The sequence below is a fragment of the Mercenaria mercenaria genome, chromosome 15, assembly GCF_021730395.1.
Source record: "Mercenaria mercenaria strain notata chromosome 15, MADL_Memer_1, whole genome shotgun sequence".
NCBI classification, from domain to species: domain Eukaryota; kingdom Metazoa; phylum Mollusca; class Bivalvia; order Venerida; family Veneridae; genus Mercenaria; species Mercenaria mercenaria.
Genome location: NC_069375.1, coordinates 59,771,085 through 59,794,649, shown reverse-complemented (window position 1 = coordinate 59,794,649; position 23,565 = coordinate 59,771,085). Strand labels below are relative to the sequence as shown.

The 23,565-nt window shown below is 34.2% G+C and overlaps 3 protein-coding genes across 3 annotated transcripts; 1 reads left to right on the top strand and 2 right to left on the bottom strand.

Annotated features, from left to right (window-relative positions):
• Positions 1-3,997: 3,997 nt before the first annotated feature.
• Positions 3,998-5,293, top strand: LOC123562235 (uncharacterized). Its single transcript, XM_053524367.1, has 2 exons — positions 3,998-4,482; positions 4,756-5,293. The coding sequence occupies exons 1-2, from the start codon at positions 4,023-4,025 to the stop codon at positions 5,214-5,216; spliced, it is 921 nt and encodes a 306-aa protein (XP_053380342.1). The 5' UTR covers positions 3,998-4,022; the 3' UTR covers positions 5,217-5,293.
• A 3,819-nt stretch (positions 5,294-9,112) lies between these two features.
• On the bottom strand, positions 9,113-15,738 carry LOC123562225 (uncharacterized). The gene is made up of 3 exons (XM_053524366.1): positions 15,153-15,738; positions 12,253-12,417; positions 9,113-9,553 (listed from the first exon to the last, which is right to left on the bottom strand). The coding sequence occupies exons 1-3, from the start codon at positions 15,603-15,605 to the stop codon at positions 9,398-9,400; spliced, it is 774 nt and encodes a 257-aa protein (XP_053380341.1). The 5' UTR covers positions 15,606-15,738; the 3' UTR covers positions 9,113-9,397.
• Positions 15,739-17,736: 1,998 nt separating this feature from the next.
• Positions 17,737-23,325, bottom strand: LOC123562215 (uncharacterized). The gene is made up of 2 exons (XM_045354867.2): positions 22,792-23,325; positions 17,737-21,140 (listed from the first exon to the last, which is right to left on the bottom strand). Exons 1-2 carry the CDS (start codon positions 22,848-22,850, stop codon positions 19,757-19,759), a joined length of 1,443 nt encoding a protein of 480 aa, XP_045210802.2. The 5' UTR covers positions 22,851-23,325; the 3' UTR covers positions 17,737-19,756.
• Positions 23,326-23,565: the final 240 nt, after the last annotated feature.

The following is a 23,565-nucleotide window of genomic DNA, read 5'->3' as shown; positions in this document are numbered from 1 at the left end:
TCGAAGAAAAACGGAATATTGGAAAGAAATTTATAATTTTGATATAGATGACAAAAATTCAATTTTGAACGATTCCGGATGATTGAATCACAAACATATGTCCGCAGTGTCTGAAATTTTACATTAAATTCTTATATTAATATACAACTGTGCCAAATCTATAGAGATTCCAATCTCAAACATATTGACGTTAATGTACCTCATATTCAACAACAAACTAATTTTTCTGATTGTGGTATATTTGCCGTTTCTTTTCTGGTAGAACTATGTTTTATCAATTACATAATTGATACAAACTTAAGGTTTAAAATACCAGAAATGAGACTACACTTGATCGGATGTATAGAAAATGGTAATTTTCAGCCTTTTCCGAAAGTTTCTAAAATGCCGAAAATGCCAAAACAGGAAACAAGAAATACTAAAATCACTTTATATCGTTCGTGCAAACACCCTGCATGTCTAGAAGATGTTGTTGAACGTGACAATAAGAAATGTACCATTCAGTGGTTTCATAAACGTTGTGTAATTGTTTATTTTTTCTATATGAAAACTGGGTTTGTAAAAATTGCAGATAATCCTTAAATTTAATTGAATGACATGCCATATTGCTGATATATATGTAATTGATAGTTTTATCACTGATTTAAAATCTTAGTTGTAAACTGCAGCGTTACATCATACCTATGACGTTATATAATATATCATTATGATATATGAGAATTGTCAAATAAAATGAAATCATGTTAATAGTAAATATTCTAGTTCATCCCAAGTTTTGTGTTATGAAATGTGCTGTTATATGTTTGTCTTATTTTGTTGTTATAAAGTTATTATGTTTGTATGTATAAAATCTCTGTGATAAAATGAAACAATCTGTTAAAATGTAGTCTCTGCATTTCTAATTGGCTTTCTCAATTCATTTGCGATTTAAATTTAAATATGAATTTGACATTGTATGTTTATTTACATATAATGAATGAAAATGTTTTACTTAAATCCTTAATAAAAGTATATTCTTTCATGTTTTTTTCAGACGTTTTCACTAGTATTTGATGCCCCATAATTTCTCGAGTTTCGATATACTTTTAATATCAAGTAGTTGCAGTTGATGATGAGTACGATCCGGAAATTTGTTCGTGGAAAGCATGCAAAATAGCCACCTTTACAGCTAAAGACTTTAGTTTACACTATAAATTTGATTTCATGATTGAAATGTATATTATGTACATTCACATATCTGGATGGCATATTTGATTTATGTATATCATTGATTTTACAAGTACCTTAGACACTATTCTAGCATAAAACTGCTGTTCTTGTCACTTTTTGGTGGTGTTTCAACAGAAGAGAAAACATGTGTTAACAGAGAGATTCTCGCGCTCACGTGCTGTTATAATTTCTTTCCTTGACTTCTATGGAAAACCTAGGATCAAGGCCAGTTAATAAAACATGTGTGTGCGTGTTTTAATAACATGTATGTTTTTTTAAGTTTGTTAAATTGCTGGTTTTCTTGTCATTGCCTGTCAAATACAGTGATTGCATAGTTTATTACATTATTTTATCATGTTTTAAAGAGTAAACTTCTAGGCATTAAAGTTAAACAAAAGTACTATCATATGGACAGGAACAATCAAACAAAATGGGCATACATGTATCTTCACACAAGTTTCGTTTTTCTCGAGGAAAACTATTATACATGTTTTTGTGGGAAAGCTCGTTTATGAAATAATTCACGGATTTCAATGTTTAGCGGGATTCAAAGTTTCAAAAGAAAAGAAAAGAAATTTATCTAAATGTTTTCATTTTCTGTTACATGACAACACGAATTTCGCTATATCATAAGCTAACATAATGTTGTTGCTTTTTGTTTTAATTTTTTTTTACATAAATGTTTTATATCTTTACAAGAATAATATTTCTATATGAATCTATAAAACATGATTTATATTAAAAAAAAAAAAAAAAAAAAAAAACTGGCAACATAGTCTGTTGCTTTCTATGGAGTAACATTCGAGCTTAATTGCTGTATATTACCTTAAGCAAAATTTTAGATCAATGCAAAATTCATGACAAAGAATTATTGACTTGGGTCATGATTGACACGACTTTTACGCATATCACTGATTATCATCAGTATAAAACATTATGTGTGTGTGTGGGGGGTGGGGAGGGGGTAAAGATCTTATCATCAACGACAGCAATAAACATAATAAAAAGCGCCGCGGTTGGCCGCAGAAATGGCCGCAAATATGGCCGCAAATTTGGCCGCACGGCAGTAGAATAAGGATGTCCGCGAAATTACGCCTTCACCCTGCATTAACAGATGTTAATAAGCTACAGTAGAGTCTAGAGCATTTACAGGTTAAATCAGCATGTCTGTTGTACAATAAAGTTATGATTTGCCTGATGATCTGAATAGTTGGAATATCGAGATATTAACCTCTTTTTGTTCGTTGAAAAATGTATTTCTGACATGTATGCAAAGGACGTAAATGAAACAGAGGGAGGTAACTTTCTAAAGATGTTTTTTTTTTCTCAGTTCAATAAAATCTTATCGATCAACATTGCTACAAAAATACTCTTCTAGGCTAGTTGTAATCTTTAAACAACGTCTTAATGATCAGTTTGTGCTGTAAATAAAGCTGGCATCGTAGGTTTGTCGGTGACCTAGTTTTCGCGCAATATGACACTGCAGTCAGAAATACACAACAGAAATGTATAAAATAAAAATTGAAAAATATGTCAAGAATTTCTTGTTTTGGACGTCTGACAGCTGAAAATACAGTCGTGCCAGAATAATTATATTCTGATGGTTGACTTAATTTATGGCATGGAACTACTTTCCGCACTATTTTGTTCGGTTTGCAGTAAGGAAAAAGTAGCTTCAGCTTCACCGTTTTTTTTTTTGTGATGTAAACGTGCAACACTATCGATTTCAAAAACGTTGAAGGGGCAGTTTGATCTGCAAACAGTAGCAAATTTATGCAATGAAATTTCATTCAAGAATCATGTAATGCGGCAACAAGCTCTACCTATTTATAATAGACGATTAAAAATCAAAAATAAAAACAGAAAGATAATTTTTATCCCGCTTTTCTGAACACAGCTCTTGGAAGTAACTCGGACAACCAAATGTCCAATTCTTTTTTACGTATGGTGAAATTTTTGCGGGAACAACTTGAACTAAAGGGGAATCCTCTCTCGATTTGTGACAATTACTTTTGTTTCCTAAAGCAAATACTTGAGCTGATATTTATGAGACATCCTCTCGCCATTTGTTGCTGAGATTTTGATTCCTACAGGAACCGGGTCCCTGTTATGGTATATTTCCTGTCCTCTGCGATCATAGGAAACACTCAAGTTATTTTGATAGAATTTCTCTTAAGTTATTCTTGTGGGCGTTGCACATTTCATAACCTCTAATGAAAGACTAAGCCTAAACCGAGACTAATGTTGTTTTGTTTGGTTGCGTTCTGCGCTTCCAATCGATTGTCAAAAAGATTATATTCACTAAAGAGGCATTATCTCGTGATTTTTCATAGGTTCCTTTGTCTTCTACGGGAACAACTTGCACTAGCATTTAAGAGGCATCGTCTCTGACATTTCAGTTGTTATTGAATAGAGCCAATCTGCTGTTTAGTACTAACGGATATTGTTTAAAGTTTTATGTAACCCCCATGACTTCCTAAACACTTTTGCCATTTTTTATCATATTTAAAACGATTGTGATCAACTGGTTACCTTGAAGTAAGAAAAAGACGTGAATAAAACCTTTAACAACGTTTAATGTATATCATTATTATTTCTCTTCAGACTAAATTAAATAAAACTGTCACTTAACGTTATTAGTTTATTCAAATTGATTTTACTCAAAATTGTCAAGGAATGAGGGAAAAACTTGAGTACACGAACTAAAAAAAATGAAATTTGGTGTAGCTCCGTGTTTGAACTTTGCCACACTTATCAGTACTTATCAGCACTGGTTCACATACTAACGACCTATCTTTGTAAATCTTAATCGTATGATTGCATTAGGACTCTTTCATTTTCAAGTAATACATTTAATAATAGATTTTAAACATATCGTTTTATTTTGTAGCCTACAAGCTGTCTCAACAGCTGTTCACAATGCTTTTACCGAAGATATGAAGCTGACAAGATATGAAGACAAAAGTGACGATATGAATATTCACAACCTTCCTACGACATATGAACATCTTGAAAGCAACAAGATGCTTGGGGATCTTTTGGCTCGTGTCGAACAGCTGGAAGCACGGGAAAAGGCTCGCGAGAAGATATATTTGAAAGATATAAAGAATTTACGACGCCAGCTTGTGATTCAAACAGGACGTACAACATCTCTTGAAAGACAAGTTAGACGTTTGATAGACGGCAGCATTGGAAATGACAAGCAAGCTGCTGAAAAACAAGGAAAGACTTCCAATGTCAATGCAGGGCGAACTAATGAAGAACTAACTAATAGTATGCAATACATTTTCTTATAATATCATTTTTGATTATTTTGTCCAAGAAGTGGAAATGTGTGTTAGGCAAGACCAATCACATAACTCAAAGTGGAATATTTCGACAGAACGAGATCGGTAAGATATTATGTGCGTTTTTTTCAGCGGGTTTGCGAACCGACATCTGCAGAAGCCAGTGATATAAATAACTAAGTCACGGAGTTCTAGTTCTTTTACTGTTTGTTTTGGTTAAATTGTGTTATTATAACCTTGTGATATTTTCGAATTTCAGGGAAACACCAGCAAAGGATACGCCGGACAATGAACGAAACTCCCGTTGCATTTTTCGCTACACTTAGTCAACATCTAGAACATGTCGGAGCACACCAAGCAATAGCATTTGATCACGTTGTAACAAACATTGGTAACGCTTACAACAGTCATTTTGGTTCCTTTGTTGCCCCAGTATCTGGTACGTACGTGTTTTCAGCCACCCTCTTCTGCAAATATCACACTAACTACCACGCGCAATTTGCCAGAAACGGGCAGCCTATTACAACAATGTACATGTACGGAGCTGAGTCAGGCCATGCCACTACTAGTCAAACGATTGTCTTAGAACTACAGAAGGGTAATGACGTAAGCGTTCAGAGCTCCGACGTTGACAGGTCTGTGTTTGGTTACAACTACAGCACGTTTGCTGGATTTCTGCTTCAGGAGGATTATTCTACTTCTACTATTGTTGGAAAATAGTACAAATACCATGATGTATTATTTTTGAGAGGTTTTGTTCAATTAAATGAATAAACCCAAAGATTTCAACTCTTTAACCTTTGCAGTTACTCTTTAAAGACTTAATCTGTACGATAGGCATTAATTGTACGGAATATATAGGCTTTTTTGTATTGGGTAGTGTATATATCTAGTATGTTTGTAGCCATAATACCTACCACAAAGCGTCATCTGCCGGGCCATTTTGATCTATTGTATTGACAGGAGGTCTTAAAAAAAGTATTTTGCCATTAAGAAATTAGTTACTCAACGTTAAGAGGAAATGTTGTTTTCCGTTTTACATTTTCTTAGAAATACGAATAGACAAGCTGTACAAAACAATTTTGTATATGCTTAATGAGATTGGTCTTTAAATAAATATTAATTTTATTAAAAGTATGAATCTCTTTCGATTTTTCAAAAGAATGCAATTAATGAATGTATGTTGCACGGAAACGCACCTGCTTAACAACAGATTTAATTATGGCACCGTTTTTTTCTCTCTCTTTTGTGCGCTCCAGATCGTAATGGTTTCGTTTTTCATTACCATATTTTTAAATCAATAGCACCAATTGTTGATAAAAGTTTTTATTTTATATGGATTTGTTGCATTATCTATTACCTTCTATTACCTCCATGACCAGACTCAGTCAAATAGAGTCTGCTATTAATTTGCTTGGTTGTATTCTAGGTTTCTGCAAGATATTTCTACATATTTTATTTACAGCACACAGTACGCAGGTTACCAGCAGGAACCAGCACAGCGTTAACTGCAAACTAACAATCGGAGTCCCGAAATGTGATCAACTGATCACGTTTTTCTACTTAATATTACGTATATAATATTACGTATATAATTATTTGTAAGAAGAATCTATTGTGTGAAATTAAGATTAATGTAATGTTGAGTATCAGTTCAATGTCACCTTTCAAAAGGGTTACTTTTGTCGGAAAGTTCATGTATCACGATACAATATGATATCTTTCATTTGACCAATAAGTAAAAATAAATTGCCACTTGAAAGAGGAGGGACATGAACGATTGTTTATTTTTTAACGTAAAGTATATTCATACAATCTGAAAACGAATCAGTTTGAACCGTCGTAGCTCTAGCTGCAAAAAAAAAAAAAAAATAAAAAACACTTCGGGTCCAGAAAATTAATGTGGATTCTGCATACATGCGTATACATATGTACATGAACAGATTGCGTCGTTAGGAATACCATTCAAAACAGAATATCAAAATTTCAAAACTTGAAATTAAAGTAATGTCAAATTTTCTGTCGGATGAGATAAAAAATGAATGTAAAGACTATATGATATTTTCTTGTATTTAAGAATATTTTAAATAAAAGGCAGGATCCGAGTATAGAATCTAAAAAAGAAGAAACTTTCTAAAAGAAAAAAATGTGGATTCTACATACATGCGTATACATGAACAGAATTGCGTCGTTAGGAAAACCTTTCAAAACAGAAAATCAAAATTTCAAAACTTGAAATTAAAGTAATGTCAAATTTTCTGTCGGATGAGATAAAAAAAATGAATCTAAAGACTATATGATATTTTCTTGTATTTAAGAATATCTCAAAAAAGGCATGATCTAAGTATAGAATTAAAACAAAATTCTAAAAGAAAAAGAAGCATTGTATTTAGAAGTTAAAAGAGTAAATTCTGTAAGAAGATCCTTTGGAAGCTAAAAATGCAACCAAGCAAACTAATATCAGACTCGGTTTGACTGAGTCTTTTTATGAGAGGTAGTGGAAAGTGCAACACCATTTACGCCCTCTAGCACCAGCTTAAGCGGAACTCTGTTACCCATGTACATTGAGCGGACTCCATGATCCCAAAGACAAGACAATATAACAGCATGGGTACAAGTACGCGATATTTTGATATTTAATAAAATCTGTAAGAAGATTCTTTTGAAGCTTAGAATGTAACCAAGAAAAATAATAACAGACTAGGTTTGATTGAGTCTGTTCATGAGAGGTAGTTGAAAGTGCAACGTTCCTTATGCCCCCTAGCACCGGCTTAAGACTATCATTTCACTCTGCTTTATTATTTGCTAAACTTATTTGTCGTTCTGGTCTGTGGGCGTGTTTGTGACCTGCCAACGTGCCAACATGGCAGAAAGACGAAACCATTTTGTCGTACTGGCGTGTGGGTGTGCTGGCGCGTTTAAAGGGCAGCGACACGCCAGAACGACAAATAAACGCGCCGATATGACAAATAATACATTTGTCGTTTTGGCGTGTGGATGTGCTGATGCGTTTAAAGGGCAGCAGCACGCCAGAACGACAAATAAAAGCGCCGATATGATAAATAATACATTTGTCGTTTCTGGAGTGTGAGTGTGCAAGCGTTTTAAGGACAAAAACAGGCCAGAACGACAAATAAAAGCGCCGATATGACAAATAATACATTTGTCGTTTTGGCGTGTGGATGTGCTGATGCGTTTAAAGGGCAGCAGCACGCCAGAACGACAAATAAAAGCGCCGATATGATAAATAATACATTTGTCGTTTTGGCGTGTGGATGTGCTGATGCGTTTAAAGGGCAGCAGCACGCCAGAACGACAAATAAAAGCGCCGATATGATAAATAATACATTTGTCGTTCTGGCGTGTTGGTGTGCTGGCGCATTTAAATGGCGGCAGCGACACGCCAGAACGACAAATAAACGCGCTGATATGACAAGTAATGCATTTGTCGTACTGGCGTGCACGATGGTCCTTCTGGGATTTGTTTCAACGGGCTGTTTATCTGAAATCTTCCAAGGTGTTCGCCTGTGCAGAAGTAATGTCCGGAGTGACACCTGGGGGACTCTTCCCGCACAACCAAAAGCTGGGAAAGTGCCACTGTGACTAAAATATGTCCATGTGATCAAAACCCAACAAAAACAGTATCAACTTTGATAAAACAGTAACATATGGTTACTGTGATATTCTTAAGTACTGGTTATACACTTATACTTTTTTGTATTACAGACATCTTTAAAATGTACCACCTTTATTGGCATTTGTTTCTCATTTCCTTCTGTAATAATAATACTTACAAACATGTGGTTTTATAGATATAAAACAATGATGGCCTCCTGGCATCAGACGCCTTATTATCCTTTATATGCTTAACACTCCATAGTTACAGCGTTTCCTTTGCTGAAAATACATACAGCTGTATACAGAAACCCCTCGCATTCCATTGACCTCAGAGGCAGAATAGCTGAGAAGTCCTCCGACCTGTCGCATTAGTGAAAGTTTACCTATAGTACCAGAGGAGCCACATGTTTCCGAAAATGCGCTCAATTGGACACATTTCTTTGGCATATAAAATAAGTGCATTTAACCGGACGTTGCCCATAGAAAGCGAGCTCCGTTAGCTAGCAATTTTTTCGTTTCAATAATAAAAACGGTTCATGGTAGATGTCAAAAGGTCTCATGCAGGACTGATATAATTTGCGACAAGCATTCAAACATTATAAATTGCTATAATAGGTAATTGTGAAATAAGGAAGCACAAATTAAACTGCTCTCTTGTGGTGCTATTTATAGTCTATTAGGTAATATAAACGTTTCATGTATGAATTTGACGATTTTTAAGGACACAAGTTATGCGTCATTTTCCTATTAATAGGTAATTGTGAAATAAGGAAGCACACATTAAACTGCCCTCTTGTGATGCTATCATCCCTATGCACCCGTAAGTTATTGACAATGTATCCGAATGAATGAAACAATGCAATTGGCATTTAATGTAGCAGCTCAACTAAAATTTTTCTTTCTAGATATAAATATTATATTTATTCATGCAGAATATTTGAAAGAGAACGTTTTGCACACGTACACACGTATTTTTAGAGAGAACAAAGGCAAGGCGCTTTAGATGACTAATTGTTGGTTTTATTTAAAAGGGCATATCGACTTGTTCTTGAAAAAAGTATAAATAAAGACAGGTCACTCTGTTTGGCATTTCCTAAAATGGACCAATGAATTATCTTCCGTTTGATACGCACAGATTACCTCCTCTTTATCAGGGTTGTCGAAGGAAAACTCCGAAATATCTTTCAGTCAGTGAATGTTAACTCACTGATAAGACTCATTGAAATGAAACATTGTTACATATAAATTGGACTTCTGATTATAATATAAACTAAGAATATAATTTATGAAAGAAAATACAGTAATGCTAAAACGTGCCGTCTAAGTCCGTATAATATTAGCCAGTTTTCGGTTACAATTCCGAGAATAAATCCTAAAAATCGTCCGATTGCTCTTATAGCTGTACATGGTGTTATCAAGTTTGGTGGTCCAGCAGCAACCTGTAATATATGAAATATTTTCATGACATTTAAATCATATAGAAGATTTCATTAAGAATGTACGATCGTTTCTTTTCTACCGTTAAGAACCTTTCATAGTCTGTGCGCTTGAAGAACATTAATATCTAAGACAAACAAGAGAAGAAAAAGCAAAGGTCATCGAACTCGTTTTAAATTTATATGGCACTCTCTGTTTAAGCATTTATTATTTTTTTAAGATTGAAAAAATAGTGATACTTTATGAAAATATAATATACCAGTTAGGGATATAAGGTGATATCAGTATTATGTAAGCATAAATGTCACTAACAAATCTCTTTCATTTATGCATGTTGACATTATTACCCTACACACTTTATTTTCAAAGGAAAAACGTTTTTAAATCTACCAAACAAATTCTGCCGTTTGAATTCTAAAACTATTTTGCAGCTTTAATGACACACAAAAATGCTTCAAAATGGAAAGAAAAAAATGGGATCACCGTGCATCTAAGATATTTATTTAGAAAAGATCACGTTTACAATCTGGTGAATTTTGATATTTTTAATTCTTTTTGTTTTAGTTTATATTTCTTAGATAATATAATGTGCTATGTTGAAAACTTTTATTTATTATATATAATAAGTTATAGCTTGTTATTATATGTATTAGTAAGAACCAAACCTAATCTATTTTCATAAATATTTGGAATTACCTACCCCTACCACATTGTACATCTTACATCAATTTTAGGCAAATGCCAGCCAAAAATAAGGACGAAAACTATTTCTTTCGCAACAAGTAGAATGTGTTTGGTTAAAAACTGTCTGAGTTGAAAAAGGTGCATTATTAGTGATATCTTAATTATGTAGCAATAATTTGTGGCAAATAAACTTGTTAGAATGAAAATATACGAAGGAACATTGTTCAAAATGGTGGATACAGAACTTTAACCAAATAATATCACCCAATTAGCCTACAGCTTCATATAGCATTTGAAATAGCATTAAAAATTAAACGGCTTGTCACGGTAATAAATGTATTTCTTTGCTATTCCTTGACACAAAGTACATTTAAATATGTGACAAAGATCACTGGCAGTTTTATCTTCCAGTACATTTTACAATTGTTTATAAAATATTGTCAAACAATCATCTTAATCTTAATCTTCAAGTTACTATTTGCTTTCGGAGTTGAAGTGAAATCTGTATTTGAAAAGAATTTTCTCATTTTAGAATCATTATCACGACGACCAGCAAAATTGTTATCTTTATAAAGAGAATCAAGTGTTTTTGGTCTTTGTCTTTATCGAGTTTTGACATGTAAAATATGATAGTTCTGTACATAACATGAGATTAAATACTTATTGTTTGAAAGATGTCATCAATTAGTTAGTACATTTAGATCTGGAAGAAACAAACCATTTTTCAAAATCATGAATGAAACAAAATGCTATTGCGATATCAACCGAGAAATTACTACTATAACAGTGCATAGCTTTATGAGCTGTACAAGATGGTTTCGACGGCAATGATAACAAATTGCCTATTTCACTATCCCATAATCTTTCAATATATACACATCGGTAAACTTTGGCACAGCAATTCGAGCTGATTTCATACAGAATCTTACTTTTTCATTCCTACCACAGCCCACTGACCAATATGCGGTGGAATGATAGTAGGATACCATTAGTAGGATTGCATTGGTAGGATAGAAGGGAAGCTATTATGGGATGGCGATGCTAGAATAGTTAAATGACGCTGGTAGGGTAGGAGGAAGGCGACTGTGGGATGGAAATGCTAGAATAGTTGAAACATGCTGATAGGATAGTAGGAATGCGATTGTATGAAGGCAGTAGTAAAGGATGGCACTGGTACGGTAGAAGCATGGTAATTGCTTGATGGTAAGATAGCGAATTGAACATATAATGCTTGTAGCCTTTTGTAAGATGGTATGACGGTAGATAATACAATCGAATGATAAAGATTGTAGAATGATAAGATGTCAATAGTAGAATTAGGACAGTAAGATGACATGACGTATCCTATCTACTCATAACACCTTTGCTTTCCATTACATCTTCGCCATACTATTCTTCCCATCATCCCTATCTTCATCCTACCATCTAGATTTTGCAGTTTGTTGATAGGTTACATTAGAAAATGACACAACTTGATTTCGTATTTATCAGATTTGTACTGCGTGATTTTCAGAACTTTCGAATCATGAGTGAAATGGTTGGAGTAGTACCATGTGCTTTACGGCACTAAATGTCGTATACCTAATAGTACACTTAGAGAAAGTGTACAAAAAGCAAGTAGCAGTTAATTGATATCATATTACTTCAAAAAGAGTGAAAAATCTTTTTTTTCAGATGCATTTGTCTTTCAGTTGATACCGAAGTGACTGTAAAAGTACTTTTTAAATTCTGAACAACCAGTAAAAATACAAAAACGTGTGTTTTGCAGAAGTGAGAAAATAAATACAATGAAAATATGTATTATATTTTAAATATTATTTTCTGAAAATACCCGAGAAAGTGTTCTATGGAGGTGCCGCCTTTGTATTTACTCTCTACTGAAAACAAAATACATGAAACTATCAGAATTGTACAGAAAAAAGAAGTCGGATCCAGCAGCAAAGCAAAACCACAAAAATGTTTACATCAAAATATTAACGCATAGCTTAAGACATTTTACAATGAAGCAATCACATACTGTGTTAATTTTAGATACAGCCTGTTTCAAGTTATTACTAATGATCTCATCCTGTATTAGACTCTGTAGCAATGTTTTCATCGCTGTAAAGAATTCGCTACGCTGGTAACTTTGCATATTGCCGTATATGGAATATTGCGCAACCATCATCTGTCCTTGAACAATCTGAAGAAAAATATGTTGGTGCATATTGTTCTTTCAATCAACAATTGAACAAATACCGTCATATCGGTGCATTTCAGACAGTATTACTGCTTACCTCTGTATAATTAAACTGTACACAAATCAAGTAATACTTGTAAAGGATGCCTTACTCTAATGCAGTTATCCGCTAAATAATGTGTTTGCATTTGCAATAGTTGATATCGGATCCTAGTAAAAGTTTTTCCACGACTAAATACGTATAGTCGGAAATAAATTCCGTATAGTACTGAAAATCCTGTATCGTTAATGTTGTCGGACTATTTTCATTAATACAAAGTTTTATATATAGCACACACGAGAAATCCATTCAGTTCCATTATAACATCAATATAATAAAAGTGGAAGTATACGATTTAAAAATACCTTTTCAAGTAACAAATTAAAAGTATTCCTGAATGATTTAACGAAATGAGGAAAAAAAACGAAATTTTGTTTAATTTTTTGTCTTTGGTGGGAAAACTTACGATATCAGGTAATTTTGAAGAAACCATCGATCACGTTTTCGCAACACTTTATGGCATTTTTTTCAGTTTTCATTTATTTTGTAGGATGTTTATTTAAGAGTTAGATCCCTGTTAGAAATGTAGTTATGTATAGAAAAATCGTGTTTAACGTTATAAATACACGAAAAGGAAGTTATACGTCCGCGGAATCATTTCACGAGGGCGTAGGCAGAGTGAAATATTGTGGAGACGTATAACCGATTTTTGAGTGTATTAATTTAAGTAAATCACGATTTTGCCATACATTATTTCGATTTTAATATGCCTTTGAGGAGGATGGTTCCCTTAATATTGGTATGTGTGCATGCCCAACCGTAAGCTAACGTGACGATTTACGACTTAAACAAATCATGAACATGGCTCCGATCTGATGCTTAATCGTGTAATATTGCTGAAATAATGAATAAATTACGACAGAAACGCTTCAAAACATTGTTGTCTTAAATGAAGTCATCGACGTAATAACGATACGTGTTAGTTATCGCGCAAAATTAATAGCTTTTGTTTTGAAAGTACGTAATTCTGAGGATTTTTTTTAATTTGAACTATTTTTAAACAACCATTTATTGCTGAAATATTTTTATGTGTCTTTCGCTCTGATTAATTATCAATAATTTGCTCCTTTTATGTAGTTATATTGAAATGTTATGCGGAATGTGATAAAATGGACGATGGAAACTGATGTTATTGAAAATATAATTGGTTGAAAAGTTACTTAGGCAGTTTGATCTGCAATACCTATTTTTCAGTTTCCGCTGATAATTTGGTACTTATATATAATACTAAACCTAAGCTCTGCAATTGTTCAAATCTCAGTAGAAAATAGTGTTTTGTTGAATAAGATTAATCTTACCATGGAAAAATAGTCCGTGACCTATACATCTAAATTCAAAAAGGCATTTACACTGGTCTATTTAAGATATTTATCGGTATTTCAACAATATCCGTGAGAATAATAGCCGCATGAACAATGATTTTTTCAATAAAAAATGTCAGACGAGGGATACTACTACAAGTATTTTAAGCAGTGATTTTTTTATAGATGAAATGCAAATAACACGAATATATTTCTTACGTTAGAAATAAGATGTTTTAAAGCGACATTAACAAGAAAAATGGTTACTTTAAACGGTAAGAAAATCGGGTACCATGTAAAGTGCTTGGTATTTTACTGATAATAATACCTTAACAAACTGGCACCGAAACCATCGAAAACTGTTTTCATACACAATTGTTTAAAAATGAGAGAAAATGCGTTACCATGGAAACACGAGCCCCGCGACATATACGTCTTAAGCTCATATTAGAAAGCTATCTCGCATAGTAGTAAAATCATCAGTTATGCAGACTTTTACGGATAACAATGAAACCAAAATACACTGAAAAGTGTTAAATATCCGTATTTTCCTTCTTTTTTCAATATAAAGTACCTTAAGAGGGTCATGTACTTCATATCAGGATAAAAATTTTACTAGAAGGGACAGAGATAAACGAAATTGAGATTGTAGCAGTTAAAACATTAAATTACACGAAATACAATAAATTGCTATGGTTCAACTTATTTGTGTTTACCCTGGTAACAAGGTATCCTACCTCCTTAATGTAAAACAGAAGTTGAAATATCGTAGAGCTCTTTCTTGGTCGGAAACAAAAAAATCAATTGTCGTCATTGCCCGTTAGCATGACGTCATTTTAGCGTAAGGGTGTTTTAACAGGAACAAGCATATTCGAATTGAAAATGAAAGTATTTATAAAGCGGATTTTATTTCTCTTCTTTTCTTCAATACAATTTCTGTTGATTACTTTTGCATATTTTAGTATCTTGTTATTTCTTTCAACTACTTGAAGCAAAGTGTATAATATATTTACAAACTTGCTTCTCTAATGAATTTTGGCAGAACAAAAACATACTTCAATGCGAATAATTGGCAAATATATTACAATAGTTTTTATATCATATCATTCCATATGCAACGTATGTTTATTAAATGTATACTTATGCTAAATTAATGTTATCTTGGTTGCAACCAAGATAGACAAAATAACATTTTAAAACTTCTCCAGCGAAAATGTAACATGTATCAAGAAGTCACTGAACACAAAAAAGTGTTAATGATCAGTTTAATTTCTGGACAGATGCACTAGCTGACCAAACTCTGATTAACCACCTTAAAGGCATAATAGTATAGTTACCTTTTCAACAGTGTCATTATCAAAAGTCATGAATAATCTACAGTTCATCATTATGTGCAAAATCGTGACGACATCTGTATGTTCTGGAGACACGATGTCTTGGTTATTTTCTGGCATGAACAGCTTTGCTATACCCCAGCATCCACCCACTCGTTTCTTTTTGCAGTTCTTAAATCCGATCTTGTCTGTTTGCCTGTGAAGGGCTATCACTTCTTCAAATAACTCCTTACATAGCTCGCAATCAGTTGATGGATTGCAATTCCACACACCTCTCCTCTTGTGCCACTTCGTTTGTTTACTCATCCAGCTTACGTTAAAGCCGCTATCAAAATGCTTCCCTTCATCTTGAAGCTGTTTTCGGAATTGTTCGAACTTATGTTTTGTATATTCACGGATTGATATATTAAAAGCATCGACAGCCTCTCTGTTATTTGTTATTCCTGTCGTTTCCATTAACTTGTAAACGGTAAAAAAGCTAATACCAAGAAACAGTTAAAATATATAGTTTTGCTTTTCAAGTCGAATAGGATTATTTTATCTTATCAGAAAAGAAGTTTTGTAGATTAAATCGAGTATAAAACGTTTACATTTATCAAAATAATCAGTAATGGAGCCACTCATAAATTGATATCAAATGAATAAATATGACAAGTATAATTTGTTATGGCACAACTAGGAGTGAATCAAGAAAACTCTATGATAAACTGGCCGAGTAGTTAAGGTCACTGATTTCGAATTACTTGTCCCCAGCTGCTGTTAGTTCGAAACAACCGTTTAGTTATAGTGTGGTTCTTTCGCATGTGGTAGTCATGCAGCAGATGGTTCTGCTCAAATGCCCTTCAGTTTCTGAAATAATGTTCGGAGGACAACTTAGATCTTTCTTATTCAAATATGGAAAGTTGCCGTATGACCTGTAATTGTGACGGTGTGAAGTTACACACGCCCCACCCCTCAAAAAGAAGGAAATGGGATAATCATCAAACATTTTAATTATACTATATAGGATACCAAACAAGTATTAATACAGTGCATTATTTCATTCAGTTCAGATTTTGTTATTTAATACCAATTCTTGCATAAAACCTTTGTTCTTTGCCGATTTCGGGCATGCACAAACAGGGGAAAAACGTGAACAAACAAGGAGATTCTCGTGAGAACGCGCTGTTGGTGAACGTTTTGAATATGCTGTTGCGGGTCCAACGTAAGCAAATTATGGATCCCGAATCAATTTTGGCCGAAGTCGAAAGGTCCGAGATTTATGAAATCGTTTCATCTGCATTTTTATTAAAAATATCATTTTTCAACCTAACTTTACTTTAGCTTGTAATAAGTGCTACCTCTCTTGATACGCGACTGCATTACCGTTCCTTATTATTGTATTATTACGTGTATTTGACTCAAAGTAAATTTACACGCCGCGATTTAATCCCAGAAAATGATCGGCAAACAACATTTACAAAATAACAATATCGTTTTCCAAATTAATTTGAGTCGAGAAAGTTGACATGCTAACTTTAAGTCTTACACTAAAACCTTAAAAAATGTTTGTGTCTACTTTACACATCTATGCAGTCTACTGATGTAGTGATGGTGTGTAATGTAAAGCATAAACATGACGAAGCGTTAAGTTTGAAGCATTTTTCCATAGTTAATGAACATTTGATGAACAGAAGGAATTTATTATATATTTTTCAATTTATCTGTAGATCTCACCAACCATGTTTGAGTTTATAAATCCAATCTAAGTTGATTATATCGATGTTGGAAAAATTCAAATTTTTGTGTTTATCAAACGTTGATCGCGATGGGGTGTGATGCAAAGCAAAATTTTCTACGTTATAGGTCTAGAGATTTCATTTTTAACGATATGAAGAATATAGGTCTCGATACCAGTTTCTATTAAACGATAATGTTTACATTTAAAAAGCGTAAGGGACAGACTATTAATTTAAACCAAGCAGAATTCTGTTCTGCAAATTGTGTAAAGACAGGATGCCGTGTATGCCCTTTTTTCATAATTCCGAGCCTCTAAAGCTAAAGTTCCTACCGATATATTATTATTATTATTATTATTATTATTATTATACCAGATTTATATAGCGCCCTTTTCATGATGAATTTCACATTCAAAGGCGCTTTACATAGTTCAAATGCAGCCACACAGGGCGCATAATTCATCCTCTACTAGTACAGGCACAGAGCGATCTAACCAGAGGGATAGAGTGAGACAACGCCCCCACAGAAAGATCAGAAATCAGATACAGGCTTGTCCGGCTAACTTAGCCTAGCTCGTTGCGAATAGACAGCCTGGTTCTTTAACGTGTCCAGTGTATAGCACTGATACACGCAAGGATTGCCTGGGTTTCTGACCAGTACACCTCTAGTTGGGTGGGAAACACTGAAAAGCGTTTCTGAAAATTCCCGAGTAGCTGCCGGGATCGAACCCCCGACCTCAGGATTGGAAGGCCAGTGTGCAAACCATTGAGCTATCCGTCCACCTATAAATTAGGTGGACTAATTTATATCGGAAAAAGGGGGAGTCATACTTATTTTACATATATTTAGTATTAAAGAAATTACCACATCAAGAATGTCCGTTCGACATGTACAAAATATGATATGTTTCTGTAGGCCCTGGAAATGCATAAATAAAACATGTGTCCATAACAACCTGAAACGGCCGACTTCGATCGGCTAATGTCAGCTGAATAGTCGTGTTTTTTCGATATTTCCAGCACTTTAGTTGTGTTTTATGCAAGAATAGCGATAACACATGTTTGTTTCGTTAAACAACATCGGCTGAATCCCTCGGGCTCTTGCACCAACCAATCCCTTGGGATTCTGCAGATGTTGTTACACAAAGAAACGTGCGTTAACCCTACAGAAAATGATCGTATAAGGTAAAACTAAATGTAATATGTTTATTTGCACCATCTCGAATATCAGAAGTGTATGTACACGAAATACGTAATTTGTGTCAAAGGGAATGCAGTTTTACTTAAAAATGCTGTTGAATTACAATATTTTCAATGTTTTTAATCTTTCATTCTAAACTGCGTTTAAAAGATAAAGACATATATGATCCGTTAATAAATGTATTTAGATGTGAGCCATCTAGATTGCTTATAGAAGATAAGTGGTTCTACTTATAAAGACCTATAACGGTTTCGGTGCGATGTTAAACCCAGCAAGAAATTCAACAAAATCTTGAGGACCATGTTTTAATCAGACAAAAACCTTTAACTGTCCATAACATAAAAAGAAATTAAAAATCCAAACTATACAGACAGTTTTTTATTTTTTTGGCTTTTCTCTTTCACTTAGTTTTCCGATTTCCAGTTAATAAATTCAACTGATCCTCTACACATACACGTACCTACAGAAAATGAAAAGTTAACTTATCTGTCATTCAGGATTGCTTCAGTTGACTTTAATTTCAAAATGGCATAGATATACCAAAAATAGATATCAAAACATCGGTAAACCGCACTTTTCGAGTAAAGGAAGTTAATAGTTTTTTATTGGAAAAGTTCAGGTCAACTCTGATATTGTTTTAGCCTTGACATTGCCTTCAACTTTTAAACATAAACTTTGCGAGGTTTCAGGGGTACGCCTTCAGTTGTAGATAACAAGAATGATCCAAGAACAAATGTCTTTGTATTCTATCAGATCTTATCAATAAAATCTGCATTTGATTAGCTGTATCTTAGTGTTACCTTTTACAATGATTAAAAAAGTGAGACACTTTCCAAATTTCATAACAAAACAATTAATACGGTCAGATGCATATGCTATAACTTTAAGACAATTATCAGGAATAAAATAGTCGTTTTACACTTTGTTAACATTCACGCTATTGTACTTTGGGCGAAGCAACTCATTGCTAAGTTTTGTTATCTGAAATCTCTTATGGCACACACTGACTTTTATTTTGATGTTGAGATAAACAGTACACAGATCCTATAACTTTTTTGTTATTTCATAATGCTATGCACTTTTTCGCCTTTGCTAATTTTGAAGTATGACATTTTATCTCATTAAGGTTCATAAAAGAGGGAAGTTCTAAGATTTTCCTTTTTATGCATTACTATTTTAACGTTTTAGTGACAAGAAAATATTGAAAATTTTCACCCAAACTGTGCTCGAGTAGCTTTAATATTGAAAGTTAGTATATGTTCATCGTTTTCATTGTATTGTAGATTGATAAAAGGCATGTTTATGTACAAATATTTACAATGTCAACATATGAAAAAAAAAAACTTACAAAATACAAAATTCATGTACATTTATTTATAAGTGCTCAGTAATGTAAAACATATTTTTTTGTAATTGCAATATTGATCAACTCTGTATTTGATTATTAAAAGTATGATATCAAAAGAGATACAATATTGGCGCTCTTAACTGGTACAGTAGGAAGTTAGTGTCATATTCAGCAGTATGACATCAACCATACATAATAGTGATAGATCTACTCATAATTGGAATATTTGTAAAATTTGCTCATTTTTTCAGTAGAATAATGGTAAAATCTAAACTTGTAATCATCATTCGTGAAAGTCATTCAAATCAGCAGTATGATTTATACAAAGTTACTACATACTTTATATCAAATCATATACTTCAATTTCATTCCTGTCTGTGCCTATAATCATCTTTGACATTTGCTGATTGCAGCATATTGCCTGATAACTAGCAAATATATCATCAAATTTCACAACCTCACCTATCAGATTACCATTCAGTCGAAACTGTAGTACATTGTCGGAGTCACATCCACACACAAGAAGGCTCCCTCTACCTGTAAGATAACAACCTTTGGCACCTTCTAACTGTGAGCCATTAAATCTTCCAACAACTGTACCGTTATTATCCAGTATAATCAATCCATTGTTTCTGTCAGCAACATAAATGTTGGAACCATCCTCACTGACAGCTAGACTGCGAATATCAGAGAACAGTTTCTGTCCTGATTGGTCTTTACTGAACTGCTTCAGCTTTTCCCCTGATAAACTGTATGTATAAACTGATAAACAATAGTCTGAGATGTACAGGTTGCCATCAGCGTATGATAGACCCCGACATTCAAAGCCAGTTTTCATTTTGTTTGTTAATGCCATTTTGCTTGATAGTGAAATGAACTGAACTTCTCGCTTGGCTTGCAAAGATACAGCAGCTTGCTGTTTGTTGATAGAACAAACTTGCCATGGTTCCCCAGGCAGGTGACAGTAGTCTATGACAGTATATGTCGAACTGTCTAAACGTTTCAGCTTTTTGTTATATTGATTAGACAGTATTATTGTTCCATCCACCAGAGTACAGGCGCTGATGATTTTACATACCCGATTATCTGACCGAACTTTAACACTACATTGTGTGCTGCCTTTCACTTGGAGTAACGACTCGTTCTTACAGATATTTACGGTACCAACGTTTTCTGATCTCATGACTTTCATCTGTTCCAGCTTGCCGAAAACATTTATTTCTTCCAATAAAGAAGCCAGTCTATGATCGGCAGTGAAATCAATGTCTTTGAATGGTGTTTGTAACTGGCTTGCTTTTACTGATTTAGCAGCATTACCAGCAATGTTTTTACCTTTCTTGATATTTACAAAGTTTTGCAGTTTGTTGTCACCTGTCGATGCAAGCTTGTCTCGAGCGGATTTTACGCTGGATTTGCTTGTCTCTAATATTCTGATACTCTCCTCAGTTTCATTTATGAAGGCTTTGCACTTATCTTCAATGTCAGATACAGTGTTTTTCTCCAGTTCATCAAGTCTATCATTGATTTCCTTTCTAAAATTCTTGATGTTTTTCAGAGTTGCAGTTTTGCTTTGCAACAGCCGTTCTCTTTCTCGTTTGAACTTTTCTTGGTGCTCTGTCAAAGCCTTGGCAACTAAATCTAGCTTTTGCTGAATTTCTCTAGTAGCGGTGTTACAGGTGTTGATCTGGAGAAATTCTGGTAAGTAGAATATATCCTTGCACAACCTTGAAAAGAAGAAATATAATTATGATATATCCATATTCTTATTCTTTTATGATATTTCCATATTCTTTGTTCAGCTTTTCTTCCTTTCTTGTAAGAAAGTTTCAGTAATATTACCGCCGCGTCTTTCGCAGAAAGCTGGTGTCTACGTTATCCTGTTTTGCGCATGTCATGTATCAACACGACGCGCGACAATACAACCCTACCTGCAACAACTACAATGCAACCCGACGCGCGACATTAATCATTCTATGTTATGCCGAATGGTCGCCTTTCGTATCGTGTGTTGAGCGTAGTGTCGCATAGTCGTACGTCGGGTTTTCGTATCGCATGTCGGACGTTGACAACGCGACTCGACACACGGCAATGTGACGCAGAGCACGACAATACGACACAACAATATAATAATAAAAAGAACGCACGGAATAAATAATGCGATGTCATGTTGTCTTGTCGCCTGTCGTATCTTGCGCCGAGTGTCGTGTCACGTTGTTATGAGTCGAGTTGTGAGTCGATTAATATTATTGCACGTGGTGTCGCGTATCTTGCGTCAACCTAGAAGGGTAGATGGTCAAAACACGACGAGCGACAACGCTACACGACGTCCGACACACGATATGACGGGTGATAATTAATACGACACCACAACATCGACATTAATGTCGCCTGTTGTGTCATATTGCCGTCGTGTGTTGTTCGGTATCGTGCCGTATTGTCACGTATCGTGTCTTGCGTCATGTTGCGCATCATGCGTCGACCTAAAACACGACTGACAACACACTACATGTGTTAAACAGGATTCCGTACTTCCATGATGGTATTTACACAAAGGACAAAACGAGACATAGGCGGCCATGACGTTGGTGTGGATTATCCAAACGCATAACAGTATGCAGAGTAGATTGTATATTTATGTAAGTTTAAAGTTTCTACAACACAAGATATTCCTTATTTGTGTTAAATGCCCTTGAAAAATTACATCAAATTTGATGCAGGGGCGTATCTAGGATTTTAGAATTGGGAGTGAAGAGTGGGGTTTGGTCTTTTAGTACTTTCAAAGTTAAATTTTGCATGATATGTACGGAGATAAGAAGACTTTAAACATGACTGTTTGTTCTGTTCAATCCGTTTGGTATTGATGATAATGATAAAAGTGATACAAGCGAAGCGAGCTGATTTTTTATGCTTTTAGCTTTCTTTTGCGTAGAAATATCCTTCCATGAATGATGATTGCATCACATGAGCAGAAAATTTGTGTTTATCGCCTGCATTATTACCTCATGTATTTACTTTCTTGCTTTTTCAAACTTTCAATTTCATAGGAATATCGATGAATAAAGAAGAATATACCTTATGCTATTAGATTTCGCCTTAGAGCATGTACTGTCGAAACAAGCTGACAATATCAAATATTCATAGGACTTTCGCATTCCGTGTTATTAAAAGTAGATACTAATAATGAGCGAGCAAGGCGAGCAGAAAATATTATTGCATATATGCCTTTAGCTTTAAATTCCATGGACAAAGTGTAAAAAGAATGCTTTACATATTTAGTCGAGGATGGGGTAACGCTTGGTGCGCCCTCCTTCTGAATCTGCATGTAGGATGTTGATTTAGAATGCTTTTTGTACTACATAAACAAAGCAATCTTACCTGTGATCTATAGCCATACATGTACCACAACCAACGTCGTCATGGTTTTGGCAGTACATGTCTATATAGTGGTTGGTGTGTCTGTCACATTACTCGGTGGGCGCCACGGGAAGAGGTTTACGAGATGTATGATTCGCTGAAGGACGCGACTTCATTGATCCTGACGAAAGCCATTCTTTTTCGAGGATCTTATGTCCTGTTAGTAATGGAACATCCTCATGAACTTGCACTCAGGTTAAACAATAATAATCCTTGCATTCTACGCAGTATTTTTCTGCCTCTTTGTTATTGCCTTTACGTTTACAAACTCTAAATAAAAGATCAAAAGTTTCATCAGACATAATGTCTGTGTTCACATTCCCTCCAGATGCCATTTTGATTGCAAATTCTTATCACTGGCTTCCATTTCTCCAAGTTCCCTTATTTTTGTTCGCAAGCGTTCAACATACTAGTGCAATATATTAACACGCGGACTTGAGCGACCTGTGGACCTTTCACCTTTTCTATCTTATTTAACTAAAACATGTGACTTCCGTTTGGATAAGATAAATATTGGATAATTGACAAAACAGGGCTGAACATCCGCAATTTGAAGACTAATTTTACCTGACAAATTGTAAAGTAAATCCTATACAATATTTATGGTACGTTAACATTTTCTTCTTCATTCGTTTCCGAAAATCGCTGTCATATTACTGATTGGTCAGTTATAATGTTCATGCGTGTGTGTGTGTGTGTGTGTGTGACTGAAAATATTTTTCTTGCATTAAACAT